General features: G+C 37.1%; 1 protein-coding gene across 2 annotated transcripts in view; it reads left to right on the forward strand.

Moving 5' to 3' along the window:
* TRIM24 (tripartite motif containing 24) overlaps positions 1-22,922 on the forward strand; it is a 122,320-nt gene that overhangs the window by 42,354 nt on the left and 57,044 nt on the right. For both annotated transcript variants that reach the window (XM_042973254.1, XM_042973261.1), the window contains exon 2: positions 17,754-17,872. In XM_042973254.1, the coding sequence (XP_042829188.1) occupies positions 17,754-17,872 (119 nt within the window). The remainder of the gene's footprint in view (positions 1-17,753; positions 17,873-22,922) is intronic.

Genomic DNA, 22,922 nt, shown 5'->3' on the forward strand with positions numbered 1-22,922 from the left:
AAGTAGAATTATATAGCATTTGTCCTTTTTTTGTCTGCTTTATTTCGTTTAGTATTTTCAAGGATTATCAATGTTGTAGCATGTATCAGAATTTCATTCCTTTTAATGACTGAATAATACTCTATTTTATAGATACAGCACATTTTATTTATTCATTCATCTATGATGGACACAGACACAATTTCCCTGTTGTGAATAATGCTGCTGTATGATGTATGGGTCTTGTTTTCAGTTCTGTGGAGCATGTATCTAGTAGGAGTGGAAATGCTAGATCATATGGTATATTCTGTGGTTAACTCTTTGAGGAATCACTAAACTGTTTTCTGCATTGGCTGTACCATTTGATCTGCTGTATCCCTTTAGCCATGTGTGAGGGTCTAATTTCTCCACATCCTCTGCACAACTCTTATATTCCTTGTTTTCTCCTCCCCCCCCACCCCCCCTCCATCCCCGCTTGGATAATAGCCATTCTTAGGAGTTTGAAGTGGTATCTTACTGTTGTTTTTTACATTTCCCTAATGATTAATGATGAGAATATTTCATATGCTTGTTTGCTGTTGGTGTATCTTTTTTGGAGATATGTCTATTTAAGTCCTTTGCCTGGTTCTGAATTTTTGTTGAGTTGTAGGGATTCTTTATAGATTCTAGATATTAAAACCTTATTAGATGTGATTTGCAAATATTTTTCTCCCTGTGTGTTGTCTTTTCACCCTAATAGTGCTATTTGATGTACAGTAGTTTTACATTCTGATTAAGTCAAAGTGACAATCATGCATAATCACAGAGTGGGACTTGGTAGGGGTCAGTCTCTTCACTGAAACAACCAATAGACTGGAGAAAATGACTAGAATCTGCTATTTCAGACTCTGGACCTTGGACAGACTCTTAAAAGAAGCAGGAGAGTGCTTGATGAAGGGAGAGGCTGGTGCCCTTTGGCAGAGGGCTCCAAAAATTTGGGGTTGTGTATTTTCATTGGTTTGACAGATACCTGAGGACTGGACATTGATGTTTGCTGCAATTTAAAGTGATGGTATCTCCTTCCCCTTTTGGAGCCAGATATTTAAGGAAATCTTTTTCAGGTTACTGACTGGCCACCAGACAGCATGGAACAGAAACTTCAGTGAGTACACTCAACAAAGAATACATACATACTTTGCAAAATAGTTTGGAAAAGTCTCAAATGGGATATTACCTCCATCAACAAGCAAAAATCAGCAGTCTATGAGGAGTGAGACAATTAGAATTCCAGAGTTACCATAATTAAATCCCTTTGTGTTTAATTTGTTTGAAGTGTCCCAATCTCTACTCCTTCCCCTCCCTCCACCCCACTCCCCTTCTTAAGTATATAGATTCAGGTCTTTCATCAAATTTAGGAGGTTTTCAACTGTTATTTTTTCAAATTATCCCACAGGTCCCTCAGGTTCTATTCAATTTTCTTCATCATCTTTTTACTCTACTTCTTAGTCTGCATAATTTCAGCTGACTTACCTTCAGGTTTGCTGACTTATTTCTTTTGCTGGTTCTTTTCTTTTTCTTTCTGCCTTTTCAAATCTGCCAGTTCTGCCAAATTCCTGTTTCTTATGAATGAATTATCTTTCCTGGTTTCTTTGAATGCTTTGTAATTTTTTGTTGAAAACTGGACATTTTGAGTAGTATCTTATGATAACTCTGGAAATCAGGTTCTTCTCCTCTTCAGGATTTGATTTTATTGCTTGTTGAGGTCTTCAGTGGCCTATTTGTATAATGACTTTTCTAAACTGTTTTTGCAAAGCCTTTCTTATGTGTATTGACCCGTAATCTTGGTACTCAGCCTGTGACATCTTAGAGAATATTTTTAATATGTGGATTTTTTTTTTAGTGTCTATGCCTCTTTAGATTTTTTTTAAAGTTTATTTATTTGTTTATTTTGAGAGAGAGAGAGAGAGAGAGAGTGAGTGAGCACTAGTGGGCAAGGGGCAGAGAGAATCCCAAGCAGGCTCCACACTGTCAGTGCAGAGCCCCACATGGGGCACGAACTTACAAACCATGAGATCATGACCTGAGCTGAAATCAAGAGTTGGATGCTTAACCAACTGAGCCATCCAGGCACCCCAACCTCTGTAGATTTTTTTTTTTTTAATGTTTATTTATTTTTGACAGAGAGAGAGAGAGAGAGAGACAGAGCACGAGCAGGGGAGGGGCCGAGAGAGAGGGAGACAAAGAATCCAAAGCAGGCTCCGAGCTGTCAGCACAGAGCCTGATGCAGGGCTCAAACTCACAGACCTCGAGATCATGACCTGAGCTGAAGTCGGACGCTCAACCTACTGAGCCACCCAGGTGCCCCGAACCTCTGTAGATTTTCTGATAGATGCTACCAAAGAAGCTGCTATAGCCTGCAGAAACCTCATACTACTCAAATCACAAAACTCCAGAATTTTCCATCACAAGATCCTTGCTGTCCACCCTGGAACCACCAGCCATTTGAGGAATGTAGGCTGCTCTCCCCACATTGCAACAGGATAAAGGAAGGAGGCATTGTGGGTGGTGCACCCAAGCAACTCTTTTTACCAAAGGTCAGCAGACTCTCCATTAAGCACTTCTCTGGTTGCTATAAATGTGTGAATAAGCTCCAGAGTTTTGAAATTGTGGATTCTGATAGTTTGTTTTGTTTTGTTGTTGTTGTTGTTTTTTCTAGCTTAATGTTTGTTTTGGTGGAGAGACCAACTCCTGAAGCTGCAATTGTTTTTGACATCCTTTGTTGCCACTTTTACTGCTTTTTTAAAGTAAATCATAGATTTGGCATTTGATCCTTAAATACCTTCACTTGCATCTCCCAGAAATAACAACAGTCACCTTAATAATCCCATATCATTATTGTGGGTAACTAAAGTAGCTATTATTTTCTAATATTCTAAGGTTAGTACACATTTTCACATCTTGTTCTCAAAATGTCCTTTACAGTTGTATTGTTCAAACCAGAATCCAGTCAAGGATTAGCTACATTTGGTATTTTCTTTCTTAAATCTTTCTTAATCTAGAATAGTTGCTTCTCCTATTCCTGTTTCTATGATTTGGACTTGGTGGAGAGAACAAGTCAGTTGGATTGTAAAGTATTTTGCATTCTGGGTTTCTGTGATGTTTCCTCATAGGCTCTTTAAGTCATTCCTCTCAACTGGAAGTTTTAGGTGATTAAATTCAGGTTGAACCTTGTTGGGTAATAATACTTCATAGAAGATGCTATAGTGTTTAGATCGCATCACATCAGGAAGAAAATAATGTCAGATTTGCTTATAGAATAGTATATTGAGGTTGACTGGCCAGATCATATATTATAAAGTTGTTGAACTTTCAAGTAGTACATCTCAATTGATCTTTAAAGATAATTCTACTGGGTTTAGAGGTCTGGCTAGGCAGTTATTGTATTTTATCACTTGGAAGATGTCTTTCCACTGTCCTCTGATTTCCATTGTTGCTCATGAGAAGTAGGTGATCAGTCTTACTTTTGTTGATCTTTTTTCTTTTGCTTTTCAGATTTTTCTCTTTGTAGGATTTATCACTTCACTTCTATAAAATTCTTAGTTATATTTGCTTTCAATCCATCCTTTTTGCAACAACGATTAAATACTTGTTTTATATTTTATACGTATAAGTCTATTTCCTGAGTCTGTTCTGTTTGTTTGTATTTCTTTCCTTATATAAATACCATCCTGTCTTGATTACTGTAGCTCTATAGTAAGTCTTGAAATCAGATAGCATAAGTCTTCCGAATTTGTTAATTTTTCAACTTGTTGTTGCTATTCTTGGTCCTTTGCATTTTCACATAAATTTTAGCATGTTTGTCAGTTTCTACAAAAAAGTCTGCTGGGATTTTAATTGGGATTGCAATGAATCTTTAGCTTAGTTTGGGGAAGAAGGAAAAACCTAACCATGTTGAGTGTTCCAATCCAGGAACATGTTTAATATCTCTTTTAAGGGTCATCTTTAATTTTTGTTTCTTAGTTTTTATTATACAGTTCTTGCACATAACTTGTTAAAGTATTGGTAACTATTTCATGTGGCTTTTGTGTGTGTATGTACGTATGCTTTACAATTGTTTACATAGGCGATTATGTTTCCTGTGACATCAGTTTTACTTCTCCCTTTCCAATATGTTAACCTTTTATGTTTATCTTGCCTCTTTATATGAACTAAAATAGCTTGGAATAGAAGTTGTGAATGGAAATCCTTGCTTTCTTCCCAGTCACACCAGAAAGCATTTAGTATTTCATCATTAACTAAGTTAGGTGTAAGATTTTCACACATGGATTTTATTAGGTTGAGGAAGGTTCCTTCTATTCCTAGGGTGTTGAAAGTTTATCTTGCATGGGTGTTGAATTTTTCAAGGATGGTCATATGGCTTTTCTCCTTTTTTTTATTAATGTAGTGAATTACTTTATTTGAAAGCTCAACCAACCTTGCATTTTTGTAGTTTCCTTTGTATCTTTTTCTGCATTTGACCATCTGATATTTTGTTAATGGTTTTTGTTCATCTTTGTGAGAGGTATTGATCTGTACTTTTCTGTCCTTGTAATGATTGCATCTGATTCTAGTATCAGGGCATTATTGATTTTATAAAATGACATGAGAAGTGTCCCTTCCTTTTCTGTCTTCTAAGAGTTGTTTAGAAAAGTTGGTATTATATTTAAATGTTTGAGGGAATTCACCACCAGTTCCTTCTACATCTTCACTTTTCTTGGTGAGAAGGCTTTTAAATACAAATTGAGTTTCTTTAATCGATAAAGGGCTATTCACGTTTTCTTCTTCTTCTTCTTTTTTTTTTTTTTTTAAGTTTATTTTGAGACAGAGACAGTGTGTGCAGGCAGGGGAGGGACAAAGAGAGAATGGGGGAGAGAGAGAATCCCAAGTAGGTGCCTCACTGTCAGTATGGAGTCTAGCATGGTGCTCGATCTCATGAACTGTGAGATCATGACCTGAACTGAAATCAAGAATCAGATGCTTAACTGAGTGAGCCACCCAGGTTTTCTGTTTTTTTGAAGATTTTGAGAATTGTGTCTTTCAAAGAATCAATACATTTAATCATGCTGATCAAAATATTCCCATACTAGTTTTTATAAGGTCCACAAAATCTGTAGAATGACCTCTATTTTTATTTCTAATTTTTTCATTAATAATTTTTTGATTAGTCTAGCTAAAGTATTAATTTTAACAGTCACCCTACCCCCCTCCTGAACTGGCTTCGGTTACATTCCTTTTTTCCCCTCTTTATTCTCATTTTCTTTGTTTTTATTAAGTAGTTTCTGCTCATTATTTCCTTCCTTCTACTTTCCTTGGGATTAATTTGCAATTCTTTTTCCAGCTTCTTGATGTGGAAGCTTCCTAGATCATTGATTTTTTTTTATGCCTTTCTTCAATTTCCACATATGTGGGAGTTTTCCATTTCTTCCTGTTTCTAATTTCTAAGTTTATCTCATTGTGGTCATGGAACATATTTTGTGTGTTTTTAGTTCTTTTAATTTATTCATACTTGTTTTGTTGCCCAGCATATGGTATATCTTGGTAAATATTCTATGCACACTTAAAGAATATGTATTCTGCTAACTTTGGGTATTTTTTTTTTTAACGTTTTTTTCTTTTTTGAGAGACAGAGCATGAGTGGGGAGGGGCAGAGAGAGAAGGAGACACAGAATCCAAAGCAGGCTCCAGGCTCTGAGCTGTCAGCACAGAGCCTGACGCAGAGCTCGAAATCACAGGCTGCAAGATCATGACCTTAGCTGAAGTCACATGCTTAACTGAGTCACTCCAGTACCCCTAACTTTGGGTATTCTTTAAACATCTATTGCAGCAAGTTATTTGATTCTTTTGTTCAAGTCTTTTATATCATTACTTACTTTTATATTCTACTCTATTGATTACTAAGAGAAAAGTTAAAATCTGTTATATGGATTTGTTCTCTCTCTCTCTCTCTTTTTTTTTTTTTTGGAAAGCAAAACGTTCTTATTTTGGTGAAATTCTTTTTTTTTTTAATATGAAATTTATTGTCAAATTGGTTTCCATACAACACCCAGTGCTCCTCCCAACAGGTGCCCTCCTCAATGCCCATCACCCACCCTCATCAGCCCTCAGTTTATTCTCAGTTTTTAAGAGTCTCTTATGCTTTGGCTCTCTCCCTCTCTCTCTCTCTCTCTTTTTTTTTTTCCCTTCCCCTCCCCCATGGTCTTCTGTTAAGTTTCTCAGGATCCACATAAGAGTGAACACATATGGTATCTGTCCTTCTCTGTAGGACTTATTTCACTTAGCATAACACTCTCCATTTCCATCCACGTTGCTACAAAAGGCCATATTTCATTCTTTCTCATTGCCAAGTAGTATTCCATTGTGTATATAAACCACAGTTTCTTTATCCATTCATCAGTTGATGGACATTTAGGCTCTTTCCATAATTTGGCTATTGTTGAAAGTACTGCTATAAACATTGGGATACAAGTGCCCCTATGCATCAGCACTCCTGTATCCCTACGGGAAATTCCTGGCAGTGCTATTGCTGGGTCATAGGGTAGATCTATTTTTGATTTTTTGAGGAACCTCCACACTGTTTTCCAGAGAGGCTGCACCAGTTTGCATTCCCACCAACAGTGCAAGAGGTTTCCCATTTCTCCACATCCTTGCCAGCATCTGTAGCCTCCTGATTTGTTCATTTTAGCCACTCTGACAGGTGTGAGGTGGTATCTCAGTGTGGTTTTGATTTGTATTTCCCTGATGAGGAGCGACGTTGAGCATCCTTTCATGTACCTGTTGGCCCTCTGGATGTCTTCTTTAGAGAAGTGTCTATTCATGTCTTCTGCCCACTTCTTCACTGGATTATTTGTTTTTTGGGTGTGGAGTTTGGTGAGTTCTTTATAGATTTTGGATACTAGCCCTTTGTATGATATGTCATTTGCAAATACCTTTTCCCATTCTGTTGGTTGCCTTTTAGTTTTGTTGATTGTTTCCTTTGCAGTGCAGAAGCTTTTTATCTTCATGAGGTCCCAATAGTTCATTTTTGCTTTTAATTCCCTTGCCTTTGGGGATGTGTCAAGTAAGAAATTGCTGCGGCTGAGGTCAGAGACGTTTTGTCCTGCTTTCTCCTCTAGGATTTTGATGGTTTTCTGTCTCACATTTAGGTCCTTCATGCATGTTGAGTTTATTTTTGCAAATGGTGTAAGACAGTGGTCTAGGTTCATTCTTCTGCATGTTGCTGTCCAGTTTTCCCAGCACCATTTGTTAAAGAGACGGTCTTTTTTCCATTGGGTATTCTTTCCTGCTTTGTCAAAGAGTAGTTGGCCATACTTTTGTGGGTCCAATTCTGGAGTCTATTCCATTGGTCTATGTGTCTGTTTTTGTGCCAATACCATGCTGTCTTGATGATTACCACTTTGTTCTCTTCTCAGCTGTACCAATTTTACATTGTGTTATGAAGCTCTGTTAAGTGCATTTCCATTTAGGATTATATATCTTTGTAAGGAATTGACCCCTTTATCTTTATACATTGTCCCAATTTATATCTGGTAAAAGTTCTTGTTCTGTTGTCTCCTCTGTCTGATATCATTATAAAATTGACCAGGTTTTTATAGGCTTATTGTTGACTGTGTATCTGTTTGCATTCTTTTATTTTTTTTTAACCTGTGTTTGTATTTAATTGGGTTTCTTATAGGTAGTATTTAATTAAGTCTTCTGAGGGGCACCTGGGTGGCTCAGTCAGTTAAGCAACTGACTTCATTCAGCTCAGGTCATGATCTCACAATTCACAAGTTTAAGCCCTGTGTCAGGTTCTGTGCTGACACCTCAGAACCTGGAGCCTGCTTTGGAGTCTGTCTATACTGCTCTCTCTGCCCCTCTCCCACTCATGCTGTCTCTCTCAAAAATAAATAAACATTAAAAAATGTTAATTAGGTCTTTTGTTATATACACATGTATGTATCTTTAAAGAGGAAGCCATCCTGGTATTGATGGGACCATGGACAGAGCATTATTTTGCACAGTGTAGATCCTCTAGTTTTTAAAAAAGTCCCCTGGATGTTGGAATATAGTTTCCTGACTGGTTGTGATCCATCTCATGGTCCTATCATTGAACTCACTTGGGTCTGTGATCCACAGCATTTAATAAGAGTCTTTAAATCCACATATGTCTTTCTTGTGGAGATGAGTAGTCAAAGAGTTGCCAGTCATTCCTGGCACTTAATGTCAAAGCATAAGCTGTGCATTATGCTTAGGTTTAGAAACTAAGACTTCACAAAAAGCTGTAAACATTTAATTTGTAGAAAAAAGAGTAAAACCAAATCCTAGTAAGTTCATTTTAAGTCCATTTGCTTTTATAAGTGTATAATTTATAATGTGTCATTAATTTCCTACATCAGTCATGTGACCTTACAGTTGTCTAAACATGTTTCATGATTTCACTTCACCAACACAGAAACTTACATTTAGATGGGTAATGAATTTATAACTCCATAAGTCCTTTTCCTTTAAAATGCAGAAAATAGGGGTGCCTGGGTGCCTCAGTGAGTTAAGCGTCTGACTGCGGCTCAGGTCATGATCTCACTGCTTGTGAGGTCAAGCCCTGCATCGGGCTCTGTGCTCACAGCTCAGAGACTAGAGCCTGCTTCGGATTCTGCGTCTCCCTCTCTCTCTCTCTGCGCCTCCCCTGCTCACACTCTGTCTCTCTCTCTCTCTCTCTCTCTCTCTCTCTCTCTCTCAAACTAAACATTAAAAAATTTTTTTAAAATATAAAATAAAATGCAGAAAAATAGGGGCACCCGGGTGGCTCAGTCATTTAGACATCTGACTTTGGCTCAGGTCATGATCTTATGGTTTGTGTGTTCCAGCCCCATGTCAGGCTCTGTGCTGACAGCTCAGAGCCTGGAGCCTGCTTCTGATTCTGTGTCTCCCTCTCTCTGTCGCCCTGCCCACCCTGTCTCCCACCCCGACTCTCACTCTGTCTCTCTCTCTCAAAAATAAACAAACATAAAATAAAAATAACATGCAGAAAAATAGAATACTGAAGTGTTACTTGTTTCAATAAATAGTGGTTTCCTTGTTTAGCTACTTCCCACCACATACTCTGTAGTCTTCTTACCTTTGCTATCAGCTAACAGAAGCAGTTTATAGCATTTGTGAGATCCATTTGCTTTACTGTTTCTCTTTAATTAAAGTTGACTCCCTACTTTCCTTTTGTATTTCAGCTTTTCCCTTTTCAAAAATGAGAGTTATGTCTCCAGAGTATTCTCGGCCTTCCCAGGATAGTGTGTCAAAAAAATCACTTTCTTCATACAAACATTCAGTTATTTAGTGTATTAACTGCAGTGTCTGATTTTTCTTATGTTGACAAATCTTAGACTTGGAATGAAGTTTGAGAAGAGACACAAATTTAAGATACACCAACATTTTGTTACATCTAGGTAGAAGTGCATCTGTGACTCCAAATTCATTTGTAATGTTAGTAGATCATACTTTGAGGGAATCAGGTAGATAAGTTCATGCTGGTCCTTTCAGGAGTCAACCGTTAGCCTAATTTTAATTGGAAGGCACAAAGTTCATAATGCACAGGTTTACCAGGTACTAGCCTGACATTGTTAGGCTTTTTTTATACATTTATTCGTATAATCCTTATAAAAATCCTGCCTCAAATTTGTTCTAACGAATGTGAAACATTTAGCATGATAACTGGCACACAGTAAGCTCTCAATATGGTAACCATTATCATGATGATCATTTACTGTTGTTTTTCAGAAGAGGAAATACAGGCTCGAAAGATTTAGGGGTTATAGAGAAATCAATGAAAAGGAATAACCTAGGTGTATATGGTTTTAAGGTTCATATTTTATCTTTTTTATTTAAATATGTTCCATGTAGAATGTATAGAAGATGTGTCATTAGGCAGGATTGAAATCCCAGATTTGCTGCTTAGTAGTAGTATGACCATGGACAAGTGATGGTGATGAGTTTTTTGATCTGCAAAATGGGGATTGTACTTAATTAATTCACTCACTAGAGCTGGGCTGCTCTGAGGGTTATTAGTCCCCTACTGACTAGCCTAGAGGTAGAAGAGAGCTCTGACAAATGCCAGCAGATCTCTGACTGGGTCTGAGGTCTCATTTGCACCATCCATCCATCTTCCTAGGCCTAGGAAGGAGTCTAGTTCAGGAACAGTAGATGGGTTGAAGTTAGTACTAGAGAGGAAGTGCTGCTTCTTTCCTCTTTGCTAGGCCTAGCCATTGTCCAGACTTGTGTGCTAATCATTAGCACCCAAGTCAAGGAGATGGATGGTGCAAATGAGACCTCAGACCCAGTCAGAGATCTGCTGGCTTTTGTCAGAGCTCTCTTCTAACTCTAGACTAGTCACTAGGGGACTAATAACCCTCAGAGCAACGCAGCTCTAGTGAGTGAATTAACATATTTAAATAAATGCTTTTCTTTATAGTTCATCAGCTAGGTATACTTTACATAAAATATTTTATTTGGGTTTTTGAACTTAAATGGTGTATATATTCTGCTAGGACTTCCTTTCTTTACTCAAAATAATTTTGGGGATTTAGTCATGTTGATAACACAAGTACATTGATTTCATTGCTATGAAGTAGTTTATTAAATATACCTTAGGATTTTATTTCTACTGTTGATGGACATTTGGACTGTTTCCAGTTATGGCTTTTTATGAAAAATGCTGTGATGAACATTCTTGAGCATGTCTCCTGATGCTACAGTATAAGAGTTTCTCAATGTTGGAATTGTGAATCATAAGGTATATATATTACTAAGGGAGTTTATTCATCATTCACCAAACATTTATTGAGCGCTGTGCCAGGTACATTTTTAATTGTCTTGGAATACCAGTGAACTAAACAGACTAAAATCTGCCCTCGTGGGATTTATGTTCTATTTGGGATTGCTAGACAATAAACATAAATAAATAAAAGGATAAATGTGGGGGAGGGGGGAAGAATTAGAACAAGATGGGATTATTTGTACAGGAAGGTAGGTGGGGTTGCAGGCGTCATCAAAGGTAACGTTAGAAAACAGACTTACTGGAAGGTACATACCACTTAAAAGATTTTTAACCTAGGGGCGCCTGGGTGGCTCAGTCGGTTAAGTGTCCAGTTTTGGCTCAGGTCATGATCTCACAGTTCTTGAGTTCAAGCCCTGCATTGGGCTCTGGACTGACAGCTCAGAGCCTGGAGCCTGCTTCAGATTCTGTGTCTTTCTCTCTCTGCCCTTCCCCTGCTTGCTCACTCGCTCTCTCTGTCTCTCTCTGAAAAGTAAATAAACATTAAAAAATGTTTTTTCAACCTAATTAAATAACAAAAAGAAACAACCATGGCCATTAAACACTCCTAGTGATGAGTGATAAAAGTAAAAATCTCAACACTTCTTAGAGAATTATTTTTCTTTAGTTAATCAGATTTTAATCCCTCCAGTTTCTGGAAGGATATATTCTGGATGCTAATCTCTACCAATATATGCAGAGGAACTATAAATGTACTCACACTTGGTCAAATAGAAATTACATTTTCTGGGACACCTGGCTGGCTCAGTTGGTAGAGCATGGGACTCTTGATCTTGGGGTTGTGAGTTTGAGCCCCACATTGGATGTACAGATTACTTTAAAAAAATAAAATAAAATCTTAACAAAAATTAGGGGCTCCTGGGTGGTTCAGTTGGGTAAGCGTCCGACTTAGGTTCAGGTCATGATCTCACCGTTTGTGGGTCCGAGCCCCATGTCGGGCTCTGTGCTGATAGCTCAGAGCCTGGAGACTGCTTTGGATTCTGTGTCTCCCTCTCTCTGCCCCTCCCCAACTTGCACTCTGTCTCTCTCAAAAATAAACATTAAAAAAATTTTTTTAAATTAAATTTCCCCATTAACTCTATGGTTAAAAAGATACTGTTAAGTTAGCATTTATTTGGATTTTAAATTGATTTAGGTCAAATTCAGCACCTTACACAAATGAGATTATTTTTTTAAAGTTTTTAGTTTATTAATCCTCTCATGAAAAATCTGCATGATCACCACAGATCAAGTCACTGCAGGATCTTTACCCCTTCTTTTTGTCAGCACCAACATTGGCTTTTGCAGTCCCCTTGACTTTCTTCTTTCTGTTCTTGAGTTTTTTCACAGTGTTCTTGACATCTTTTTCTTCTCGTTTAGGACATGCCTTGCACATCTATGTTTGGATTCATTTTTCTTTGCATAATCCAAGGAATCACAAATCATACCAAAGCCAATTGTCTTGCCACCAGCAAGTGGATTCTGAATCTAAATACAAAGAAGACATCTCCTTGGTCTTGTACACTTTGGCTAGTTTTCTCCGAATTTCTGGCTTAGGTACTGTTGGGTTTCTGAGGTGAAGAAAATCAGTGACCATGTGTTTCTGCTGACGTAACGAGTTGGTCATGAACTTCCTGGTCTGGATAGTTACTATGTTGTTCATGATGGCAGCTGAGCTTCAAGCAGCCAGGGAGGAAAAGAGAGCCAAATAGGATTCTTAATTCATGGACTAATATCTTATCTGTCAAAATGATGTGATCTATTAACCCATGTTTTCTAAAATATTTTTGTAAAGTGTAGTAGTACAGAGCCTGGGCTTGGGTCAGTCAGCAATGAATTTAGATCATAGCTCCACTGCTCTGTGACCTTGATCAGGTTAACAAGATTTACTGATCTCTGTTTATTCATCTTTAGGAATATAAAGCAGTACATACAAGGAGAACACCAAATAAATGTCCAGGAGTGAGATTGTCAATTCATATGATTAATGTTATGCCTAATTTTTAAGAAACTGCCAAACTATTTTACAGAGTGACTGTACCATTATACATTCCCGCTGGGAATGTATGAGAGATCCAAAATAAAAAATAGCGATAATACCTATGTATTAGTATCTTGTCATAATCTTAATTTGTATTTACCTGATGGCTGGTGACGTGAAACATCCTATCGTGTGCTTATTTGACATGTATATATCCCCACTGGTGAAATATCTCTTCATGTGTTTAACTTATTTTCTAATTGGGATGTTTGTTCCTTTATTGAGTTTTGAGAGTTGTTTATATATTATAGATATGTATCCTTTGTCAGACCTCTGGTTTGCAAATATTTTCGCCCATTGTGTAGTGTTTTTTTTTTTTTCCATCTTCACAAGTATTTCACAGAGCGAAGTTTTTAATTTTGATGAAATCAAATTCATCCATGTTCTTTAGTGATGGGTTGTGTTGTTGATATGTCTAAGAACTCTTCAAGTGCTACGCCCTTAAGATTTTCTCCTGTTCACTTCTAAAGTTTTTATAGATTTATGTTTGGTATTAAAATCTGATCCACTTTGAGTTAATCTTATATAAAATGTAAAGTTTAGGTTGAGGCTCAATTTCTTGCCTATGAATACCCAGTTACTCCAGTGTAATTTGTTGAAAAGTATTTCCTTCCACTGAATTATTTTCACACTTTTGTCAAAAATCAGTTGGGCTTGTGTGGGTGTATTTCTGGATGCTCTATTCTGTTCCTTTCATCTATGTGTCTATCCTGCCAATACCACCCTGTCTCAACTACTCTATCTATATAAGTCTTAAAATTGGTTAGTGGTTCCTCTCACTTTCTTTTTTTCAAAACTGCTTTAGCTATTTTAGTTCTTTTCCTTATCCACATAAATCTTGGATTAACCTTGTCTATACTTCTAAAAAAATCTTGCTTAGGATTTTGATAGGAGTATATTGATCTGTAGATCAATTTGGGGAGAATCAACATCTTTACTGAAATGAGTCCTCCAGTCTGTGAACACAGTATATCTCTCATCAGCATTTTGTACCTTCAGCATTAAGATGCTTTTACGCATTTGTCAAAAATGAGTTGACCCTACTGGTGTGGATCTATTTCAGTTCTCTGTTCTGTTTTATTCATCGGTGTCTATCCTTTAGTCAGTAACAGACATTCTTGATTACAGTCTTGAAATTGGATAGAACAGTTCCTCTATTCTTGTTTCCAATATTGATTTAGCTATTATTGTACATTTGCCTTTCTATATAAATTTTAAACTAATCTTGTCTGCATCTACAAATAAAATGTTGCCAGCATATTAGGAATTGTGTTAAACCCACAGCTCACATTAAAAAGAATTGACATCTTTATTACACTGATTATCCCTGTCCATGAACACTTTATGTCTCTCCATTTATCTAGATCTTCTTTGATTTCTCTCCTTAGAGTTTTGTAGTTTTCAGCATATAAGTCCAATACATGTTTTGTTTGGTTTACACCTAAGTACTTTCGTTTGTTTAGAGCCAATTTCCAAATAGTTAGGGTGCTACTGAAATTATTTCATATTGGGTAAGTTATAGTAGGTTGCACTCTTTGAGGAGTTTGTTTCACTTACATCATTAAATTTCTCTGACTAGTGTTAGTATTCCTCTGTTACCTTTTAGATGTCCATGTGGTCTGTAGTGATACTCCCTTTTTCATTCTTTATGTTTGCTAAATTATATCTTCTCCTTTGTCATCTTCAGTCTTGGTGAAAGTTTGTTAATTTTATTGGCCTTTTCAAATAACCAGCTTTTTCTTTCAATGACTTTTCAGTTTTCAATTCCATTGGTCTCTGCCCTTATATTTATTATTTTCTGCCTCTTATGAGGTAGAAATTGAAGTCTGTGTTCCTTACTCTGCCTCCCTTGACATCTGGAAGAGGAGGGCCTCCTCCTTACCAGTAGATGATGTGGAAGTCTCTTGGTACTTCTTGATACCTCCCTGGTTGATAGGGCAAATGGATGTCTATTAACTGCTGCTCATGTGTTCTTTATTGACACATTTAAGGAGTGGGGACAGAGGGACAGGAGGTTACTGGTAGGCAGTGGTAAAAGTTCTGAATGTCCAATAGGCCTTTTCTTTTTTCTTTTCTTTTTAATTTTTTTTAACGTTTATTTATTATTGAGAGAGAGACACAGAGCGTGAGCAGGGGAGGGGCAGAGAGAAGGGGAGACAACAGAATCTGAAATAGGCTCCAGGCTCTGAGCTGTCAGCACAGAGCCCGATGCAGGGCTCGAACTCGCAAACTGTGAGGTCATGACCTGAGCCGAAGTTGGTCGCCCAACCAACTGAGCCACCCAGGCGCCCCCCAATAGGCCTTTTCTAACTCCATCCCAGTGTAGAGATAGAGGAGTACCTCATTATGTCCTGGAAGTGTAAAATCAGGCTCTTCATGTGGTCTCCACTGACACTGCAGGATGAAAGCTCCATTAGTGCCCAGTAAGGATGAAAGCCCCAGGTCCCCACCAGGCTTCTCTGACACACACAGCAGTGTGTAGTAGGGGTACTTGATTTCTGCTAGTGGAAGTCTAGGCTTCCCACTGGACCTGTGCTGGTGGGAAAGGGAGCACAGTTTTATCTGTGGTGTTTGGCTGGAGTAGAGCAGTTATTGTCTAAAAGTTGGGTCTTGGTAGGCTCCCCCTTTCCTGGACCGTCCTTCCACAGAAGGGTACTGTGGGATAGTTTTTTTTTGTTTACACCTGTTGATGTTCCTAGGATGGTGACTTCATGAACATCCACTTTGGAATACATGGGGCTAAAAGAAAATTCAGTGAACTTATCTCTGTCGTTCCTTGGGTTCTGAGATCTGTAGCTAGTCTGCCGCCTTCTCTCTACCTTTCAGTGTTCTTACGATTGTTTCATATAGAAGGCCTAGAGTTTTTAGGTGTACTTATCTGGAGGAATAAGGAAAAATATGTTTACTCAGTCTTTCTCTTTTTAGAAATGCACGGTCACCTAATTTGTGGATTTTTATTATTCTTTGTCAGCACGTGTTGGGTGTATCTTTAGACTAGCTGTAGTTCTTGAGTGAAATTGAATTCATTAATATTTCCCTTAATCTCTTGCTTTTTGTTTCTTGATTGAGAATTTTATTCCTGCCCTAAGGTTACAGAGATGTTTTCTTACATTTCCTTGCGAAAGTTTTAAAGTTCTTAATCTTTTAAAAGAATTATTGTTTTTAACTGAGTAGTGATCTAATTCATCCCCCTCCCATGTTAGAGAACTATAGCACCATGAAAAGTTCATCCCTTTTCCCATTGATTTCTAGTGCCACATCTGTCATGTATAAAATGTACTTATATGTGACCCTTTTATGTGTATTCTTTTCCATTTTTTTATCCTTACATAAATTTCACACCATTTTATTTACTATAGCTTTAGAGTAAGTCTTGTTATTTGGTAGACAATGTCTCCCAGCTTATCAAAATTCTATTGAAATTCCTATTGGGATTATTAAAACTGCATTGAATGTATAGATGTTTGGAGAGAATTAGTATCTTTACCATCACGAACATGATTTTTCTTAGGTATTTTTAAAGGTTTCTAAATTTAGCTTACCATTTTTCTCCACAATGACCTTATATATTTAAAACAATTATTTCTGAGTAGTTAGTATATTTTTGTTGCTATTGTAAAGTAAAATAGGTTCTTTTTAATTAAAAAAAATAGTGCTTGTGTATACAAATGAAAATGGCCTTTGGGTTGCTTTGTATTCATTCATATGCATTTCATTTTCCAAAAAAATGTACCCGGGAACATTATTGCAGTCTCCTTGGTACAAATTACAGCATCAAATGAATGTTAGATTTTTAAAATTTTAGTCAAAAATTTAGATCTTAATCAATTCATAATTATTTATTGATTTACCAAGTACTATGGAAGATGATTTCTCTCCTCCCCCAAAGGAACACTGTTTGCACTTGTTAAAGGAAACTAAATAGTGTTTCTTAATAATTTCCCATGGAGATTTTAAGCAAAACAAGTATCTTTGTGCTCCCCTTTCAGAAATCCTGGTTCAATAGGTCCAGAGAAAATCAGAACTCTGTATTCATTCATTCATTCATTCATTCATTCAGGGAGAGAGAGTGTGAACGAGGGAGGGGCAGAGAGAGAATACCAAGCAGACTCTGTGCTCTCAGCATGAGCCCCACTCGGGGCTCAGTCCCACACATTGTGAGATCATGACCTCAGCCAAAATTAAGAGTCTGGCACTCAACTGACAGAGCCACTCAGTTTCCCCTAGAACTCTTTTCTTTTAAACATCTCCCCTGTGGTTCTACACATGTATATTTGAAAACCACTGCTAGGAGAAGTTGCTAAACGATAAAAAGAGCAGCCCATAGGGATGCTTATTGGAGGGGGGGGGGATCTCATTTAGAATAATGAAGTTTTAGTCATTATTAGGTATATCCCACACCTACTTTATTTATGGTGCACACACGCATACTTATAATCCATATATGTATATAAACTGAATTGCTTTGTGTTAAGTAGTGACAGGTATGAGTTTGAAGAGAGTGGACATTGTAAAAGAAACCAGTTACAGTTTAAGTGAGATGTGCTCATTTAAGTGCTTTGTATTTTTGTATTAAAACTTAGAATGAGAGCTCATGGATATAGAGAGCAGATTGGTGGTTGCCTGAGATGTAGGGGATCATGGGTGGGTGGAATGAATGAAAGGGGTCAAAAGGTACAAGTTCCCATTCATAAAAGGAATAAGTCATAGGGATGTAATATATAGCATGGTGACTGTAGTTAACAGTACTGTATTGCATATGTGAAAGTAGCTTGGAGAGTGTTTTGAAAATTCTTCTCACAAAAACTTTTGTAACTCTGCATGGTGACAGATGTTAACTGAACTTATCGCAGTGATCATTTTGCATGTAAATACAGTCAAATCATTATGCTGTACAAACCAAAAAAACTTAGAACGCAATTTTGTCTTTCCCAGTTGGAGTCATTCGATGTCCAGTTTGCAGCCAAGAATGTGCAGAGAGACACATCATAGATAATTTTTTTGTGAAGGACACTACTGAGGTTCCCAGCAGTACAGTAGAAAAGTCTAATCAGGTAAGTGTATTAAGCCTTAAAATGTTTTGCCTCCTCTTTTTTTTTTTTTTTTTTTTAATGTTTGTTTATTTTTTGAGAGAGAGACAGAATGCAAGTGGTTAGGGGCAGAGAGAGAGGGAGACACAAAATCAAAGCAGGCTCCAGGCTCCGAGCTGTCAGCACAGGGCCCAGCGCGGGGCTTGAACGAATGAACTGCGAGATCATGACCTGAGCTGAATTCGGACGCCTAGCTGACTGAGCCACCCAGACGCCCCTATATTGCCTTCTCTTAATGAAGCAGCCTAAGTTACTGAAGGACGCTAAAATAAAAGGTGTCTGACCCCCTTTTGACCATTATGTCTATCAAATTATGTAATATTTTAAAAGGAATATAAAGAATAATGAGTAATTCATCTTAAGGATTAAAACAGTGCCAATACAGAAGCCTTGCTTGTACCCCCACCTTCCCTTTCCCTTCAGAGGAAACCATTATTCTGTATTTGATAGTATTTCATTTTTTTGTAATTTTACTCTATGTATTTCATTTTTTTTTGCAATTTTACTATATATTGACAGATTTTCTAAATTTTAAGACCCGTTTTTTTTTCTGTTTTAATGATGAACTCTATAATGATACATATGAAAAATTGCATGTCTTTGATTAGTATGGTTTCACATTTTAAGAAAACTTTCTTTTCTGCATGGTATTTCTTTGAAAGCCTCATTTGGTAACATTGTCCGGGTATTGCACTTAGAGGCCCACTGGTGTTTTTCTCTTTTCCCCACTTCCATATCCCACATGTAGAACATTTCTATTGGCCCCTTAGATCTATCTAGATGTCCAGTCCCTGGAAGATGAACTGTAGTGGCTCTAGTGGAGGTGAGCTGGGATTGATTCTGTAGTGTACACTAAGCGTAGCATATTAGTCTACTTTTGAATTAGGATTGATTGATGATTTCTCTAGGCAGTTCCTTTAATTTAGAGCACTAGATCTGTGAAGGAATTGAATCTATGAGAAGAAAATGATTATTAATCTAAAATGTAAAAATCTAAAAAGTTATCTTTAAGATACTTTACTAATCACATAGCTAAGTTTCTGTACTTTTCACTTTCAGCTTTTCTCGTTGGTTTCTTGGGGGAACTGTGGGAATTTAGGGCTCATCTTAAATACATCTGTTACTAACAAAAATACCCCTTTTGTTTCAAAAGTGTCCACAGTTCAGGGGCACCTGGGTGGCGTCTGACTTCAACTCAGGTCATGATCTCATAGTTCGTGAATTCGAGCCCCACAGCGGGCTCTGTGGAGCCTGGAGCCTGCTCCAGATTCTGTGTCTCCCCCTCTCTCTGCCCCTCTCTAGCTCACGCTCAGCCTCTATCTCTCTCAAAAATAAATAAATGTTTAAAAAAAAAAAAAGTAAAAAATAATAATAATAAAGTATCCACAGTTCATCAAAGGCCAAACCAGGGCTTAATGCAGAGAATAAATTTGCCAATTGTTGTGAAACCGGTTTTAAAAAATAGAAATGTAGTTATTTATGTGAACTACAGTGTCAATTACTTAGCTCTTCTGAAAGTTTCCCTGTGAATACTACTGATTTTTTTGTCTTCTAGAGTGTCATTCACTTTCATATATGATTATATTTATACTACATAAACTTTGTTAGTCATATCACTTGAACTCTAGTAGTACATGTGCATGCTCAATCCAGAAAATTCAAAAGCAAAGCAGCATAAATAATCAACAGGATGGAGTAATGATCTGATATGAATTGACGATGATAAGAGATGAGAACTGAAGGGATTCTAATCTAAAGGACAAATCTAAGAGGCTGCTTTTTTCCTCTGTATATCAATTAGTTTTTAGTAAGTTTATTGACCCTATTTTGGTCACAGAAACATAATAGGAAGAAGTTATAATCAGTTAAACTAGAAATAGAGTTCAAATTGACCTCTTCAGTGTAGGTAAGTGAGGCTAGGAGAGTGTTAAACCTGGTTCAGGAATAGGGTACTTGTTAGGGATATTTTGGGAATGAAGACTAGAGAGGTAATAATGTGGGATGAATTGGAGGTAGAAAGGCCTAGGCAAAAGGTATTGAGAGCTGAGCTAGCCTAGTGGCAATACGAGAAGGAAGGGGATAAGTTACAGCTCACACAAGGTTTGATGTACCTGATTGGATGTGGAGGTGAGAGGGACCTCACTGCCAAGATGGTGGTGCTTTTCACAGAGATTAAGAGGTAAGGGAAGTAGATAGAGGATTGGTTTTGAATGTGATTGAGTTTGCCTCTGAGACTAAGGTGATGTCATCTGTGGTCAAACTGGAGCTCTGAGGATAGTTCATAGCTGAACAAAGATAAAGCTTAAAAAATGTTTGTTACAGATAATTTTAAGCATTACCAAGAGAAGGGACAGTTTCACTTAACAAACTCCCATGTACACATACCTAGCTTAGTAGCCATCAACTCTTGTTTTATGTTTATCCTGACACCCTTCCACATACTATATTATGTTGAGGGTAATCCCAGGCATTATATCATCTAATCCATAAATCTTTCAGTACTTCTTTGGAAAAATAATTTTTTATTAACCTAACCAGCATATTAATTTCACATGTAAAAAATTTTACAGTTAAACCTTAATATCATCAAACATCCAGTGATATGTGTCTCTAATTCTTATGGTTTCTTTTTTTAAACAGTGGTTTGTTTCTATAAGGATCCATTAAGGCCTACACAGTGCATTTGGTTGATTTGTCTCAAATCTATCTTTTAATTAATCTCAAAATACCCCTTTACTTCACTAGTTTTCTTTTTCCTCCCTTTAAACATATTTGTTAGATAAACTGGGTGTTAGTCCTGTGGAGTTAGCCTTATTCTACATTTTGCTGACCATCTTCATAAAGTCATTTAACATGCTTCTCTGTTTCCTGTATTTTGTGTATACTGACAGTAAATAGGTAGAAGCTAATTTCATTTCAGGTCCTTTTGGGTTAGGGGGCATAAGAATACTTTCATCCATATGTCTGTGTGTACTTCAATCAGGAGGCATATGAGTTTTATCTGTCTTTTTTCTAACGTCAATGACCATTAATGATCACAGCCATGATTTCATATTAAATTAGGGCTTTGAAAAATTGTGACATTCTCATTCTGTCATTCCCCTATATTTCTTATCTGGAAGAGAAACAGAAGCCTTCCTTCATTTATTCTTTGGTTACATACATAGCAAAGGTAGGTTAAGTACTTGGTTCATTTCCTTTAGTTGCTAATTTTTAGAATAGTGACTTAGTTTCTTAGCGTTCTTCAGAGATAACTAATGAGTGGTGTGTTTGTATCTTTATGAACTCATGGATTTTTAATATAAAAGGTGTTGTAGTAGTTAGTTGTTCTTAATTGATGATCAAATTGTGCCATCTTGCCAATAGGAGCCTCACATTGATTCCTGAGTCATTCTGATAGAATCGCAGTAGTCCTTGCTGTCTTCCCTACTTTGTGTTTTGACGAGATTTTGTTAGGATCTTTGGTTTCTTTTAGTCACACATGGTATCTGGAGACCACAGTATGGGTGCTAGGGGTATTCACTTTAAAAAAGAGAAGTGACTACACTTACAGTGTTGAGCACTGAGGGATATATAGAATTATTGAATCCTAAAATTGTACACCTGAAGCTAATATAACTGTGTTAATTATATGTCAGTAAAAAAGAATAAACAAGTCCATCTGGCTTGGTTTTGAATTTAGGCCACATAGTATCTCCTGGGGCACAGTCAAAGGATCTTCAAACACATGGAATTTTGGAAAGAACCGTGTTAGAGTTTCTGAAATGTTTATTAAGTGACAGGGAAAAGGATAAACAGAATACAAAGTGAGTATTAGATGATAGAAAACTGTAAACCTTAGTAAGGAAACTAGCATTTTTAAGAAGGCTGAGATTTTAGAAAAGTCATAGGTGCAAATTTTTTAACAGAAAAGCTTAGCCTAGTGGTCAGAATATACTTACCAAACGAACAAATTTCTGGAGCAAAAATGTGAGAAATAACTTCAAGAGTTCAAACAGCAAGTGTCTGTTCTCTACATCAAAAAAACTAAATCTTCATCCCCTTGATACCCAAACCGGTAGATAATAATATAAAAATTTGGTGTACAAGTATTTGTTCTTTATGATACCAAATGTCCAACTGTGACGTTTTTGTTGCTGTTAGTTTTCTGCAGAGCTGGCTAGTAGTTTAACCTGGTGTCATGCAGAGTATATGAGAAATAATGGTTGTAGCCTTGGCTTCTGGGCTGTCCCTTAGGATAACCAGAGTCAGGATCATCTCTAGTGCAGCCATTCTTTGAGGTTCTACTTTGACCCTGTTGAGGGTCACAGAAGACTCCCTGTTTCCCTTCCCTACCCTCACTGCCATGGAAGGGTCATGTGAACAGCACCAAGAAGACTGCTTATTTATCAGGAGAGTCGTGGATCTGCTGAAAATTCACATTCAGCGGAGGGAGTAAAGTCTGTGATTACCAAATATGAATGTATTCCACTGCTAAGCAAACAGCCTGATTTGAGGCTCATGAGAAGTTACTGAGGGAGGACATAACGTCTATCTCTGAGATTCTTGTATCTGGAAGACCTTAAGAAGAGGAGGCATTTCATCTGGCTCAGTAGTGCACTCTCCAAAAATAAAGTGTGCTTCCTTATGAGGTAATGGGTGCCTAGTATTTGAAAATATACAAGGAGCAACTGTCTAGGAAAAAAAAAAAGATGAGATAAATGTAAAATCAAAAAAGTAAAACCTACAAATCTAAATTGGACTTTTTTGTAAAGTCCAATTTAGATTTGTAGGTTTTACTTTTTTGATTTTACATTTATCTCATTTATCCAGTATTGGAAATCTTGGTTCTTAATTACAGTGACAAAATCATTTATTTTCTCCAAATATATATGTTATACATTATATTATAGGGTATACTGTATCAGTTTTGGTAAAATCAGAAACCATCTTAATCCTGAAAATTAACTAGATATAAACTTGTTTACTGAAAGGTAAATAAGAAATACTTAGGGGCGCCTGGGTGGCGCAGTCG

Source organism: Panthera tigris, chromosome A2 (assembly GCF_018350195.1).
Source record: "Panthera tigris isolate Pti1 chromosome A2, P.tigris_Pti1_mat1.1, whole genome shotgun sequence".
Taxonomy (NCBI): Eukaryota; Metazoa; Chordata; class Mammalia; order Carnivora; family Felidae; genus Panthera; species Panthera tigris.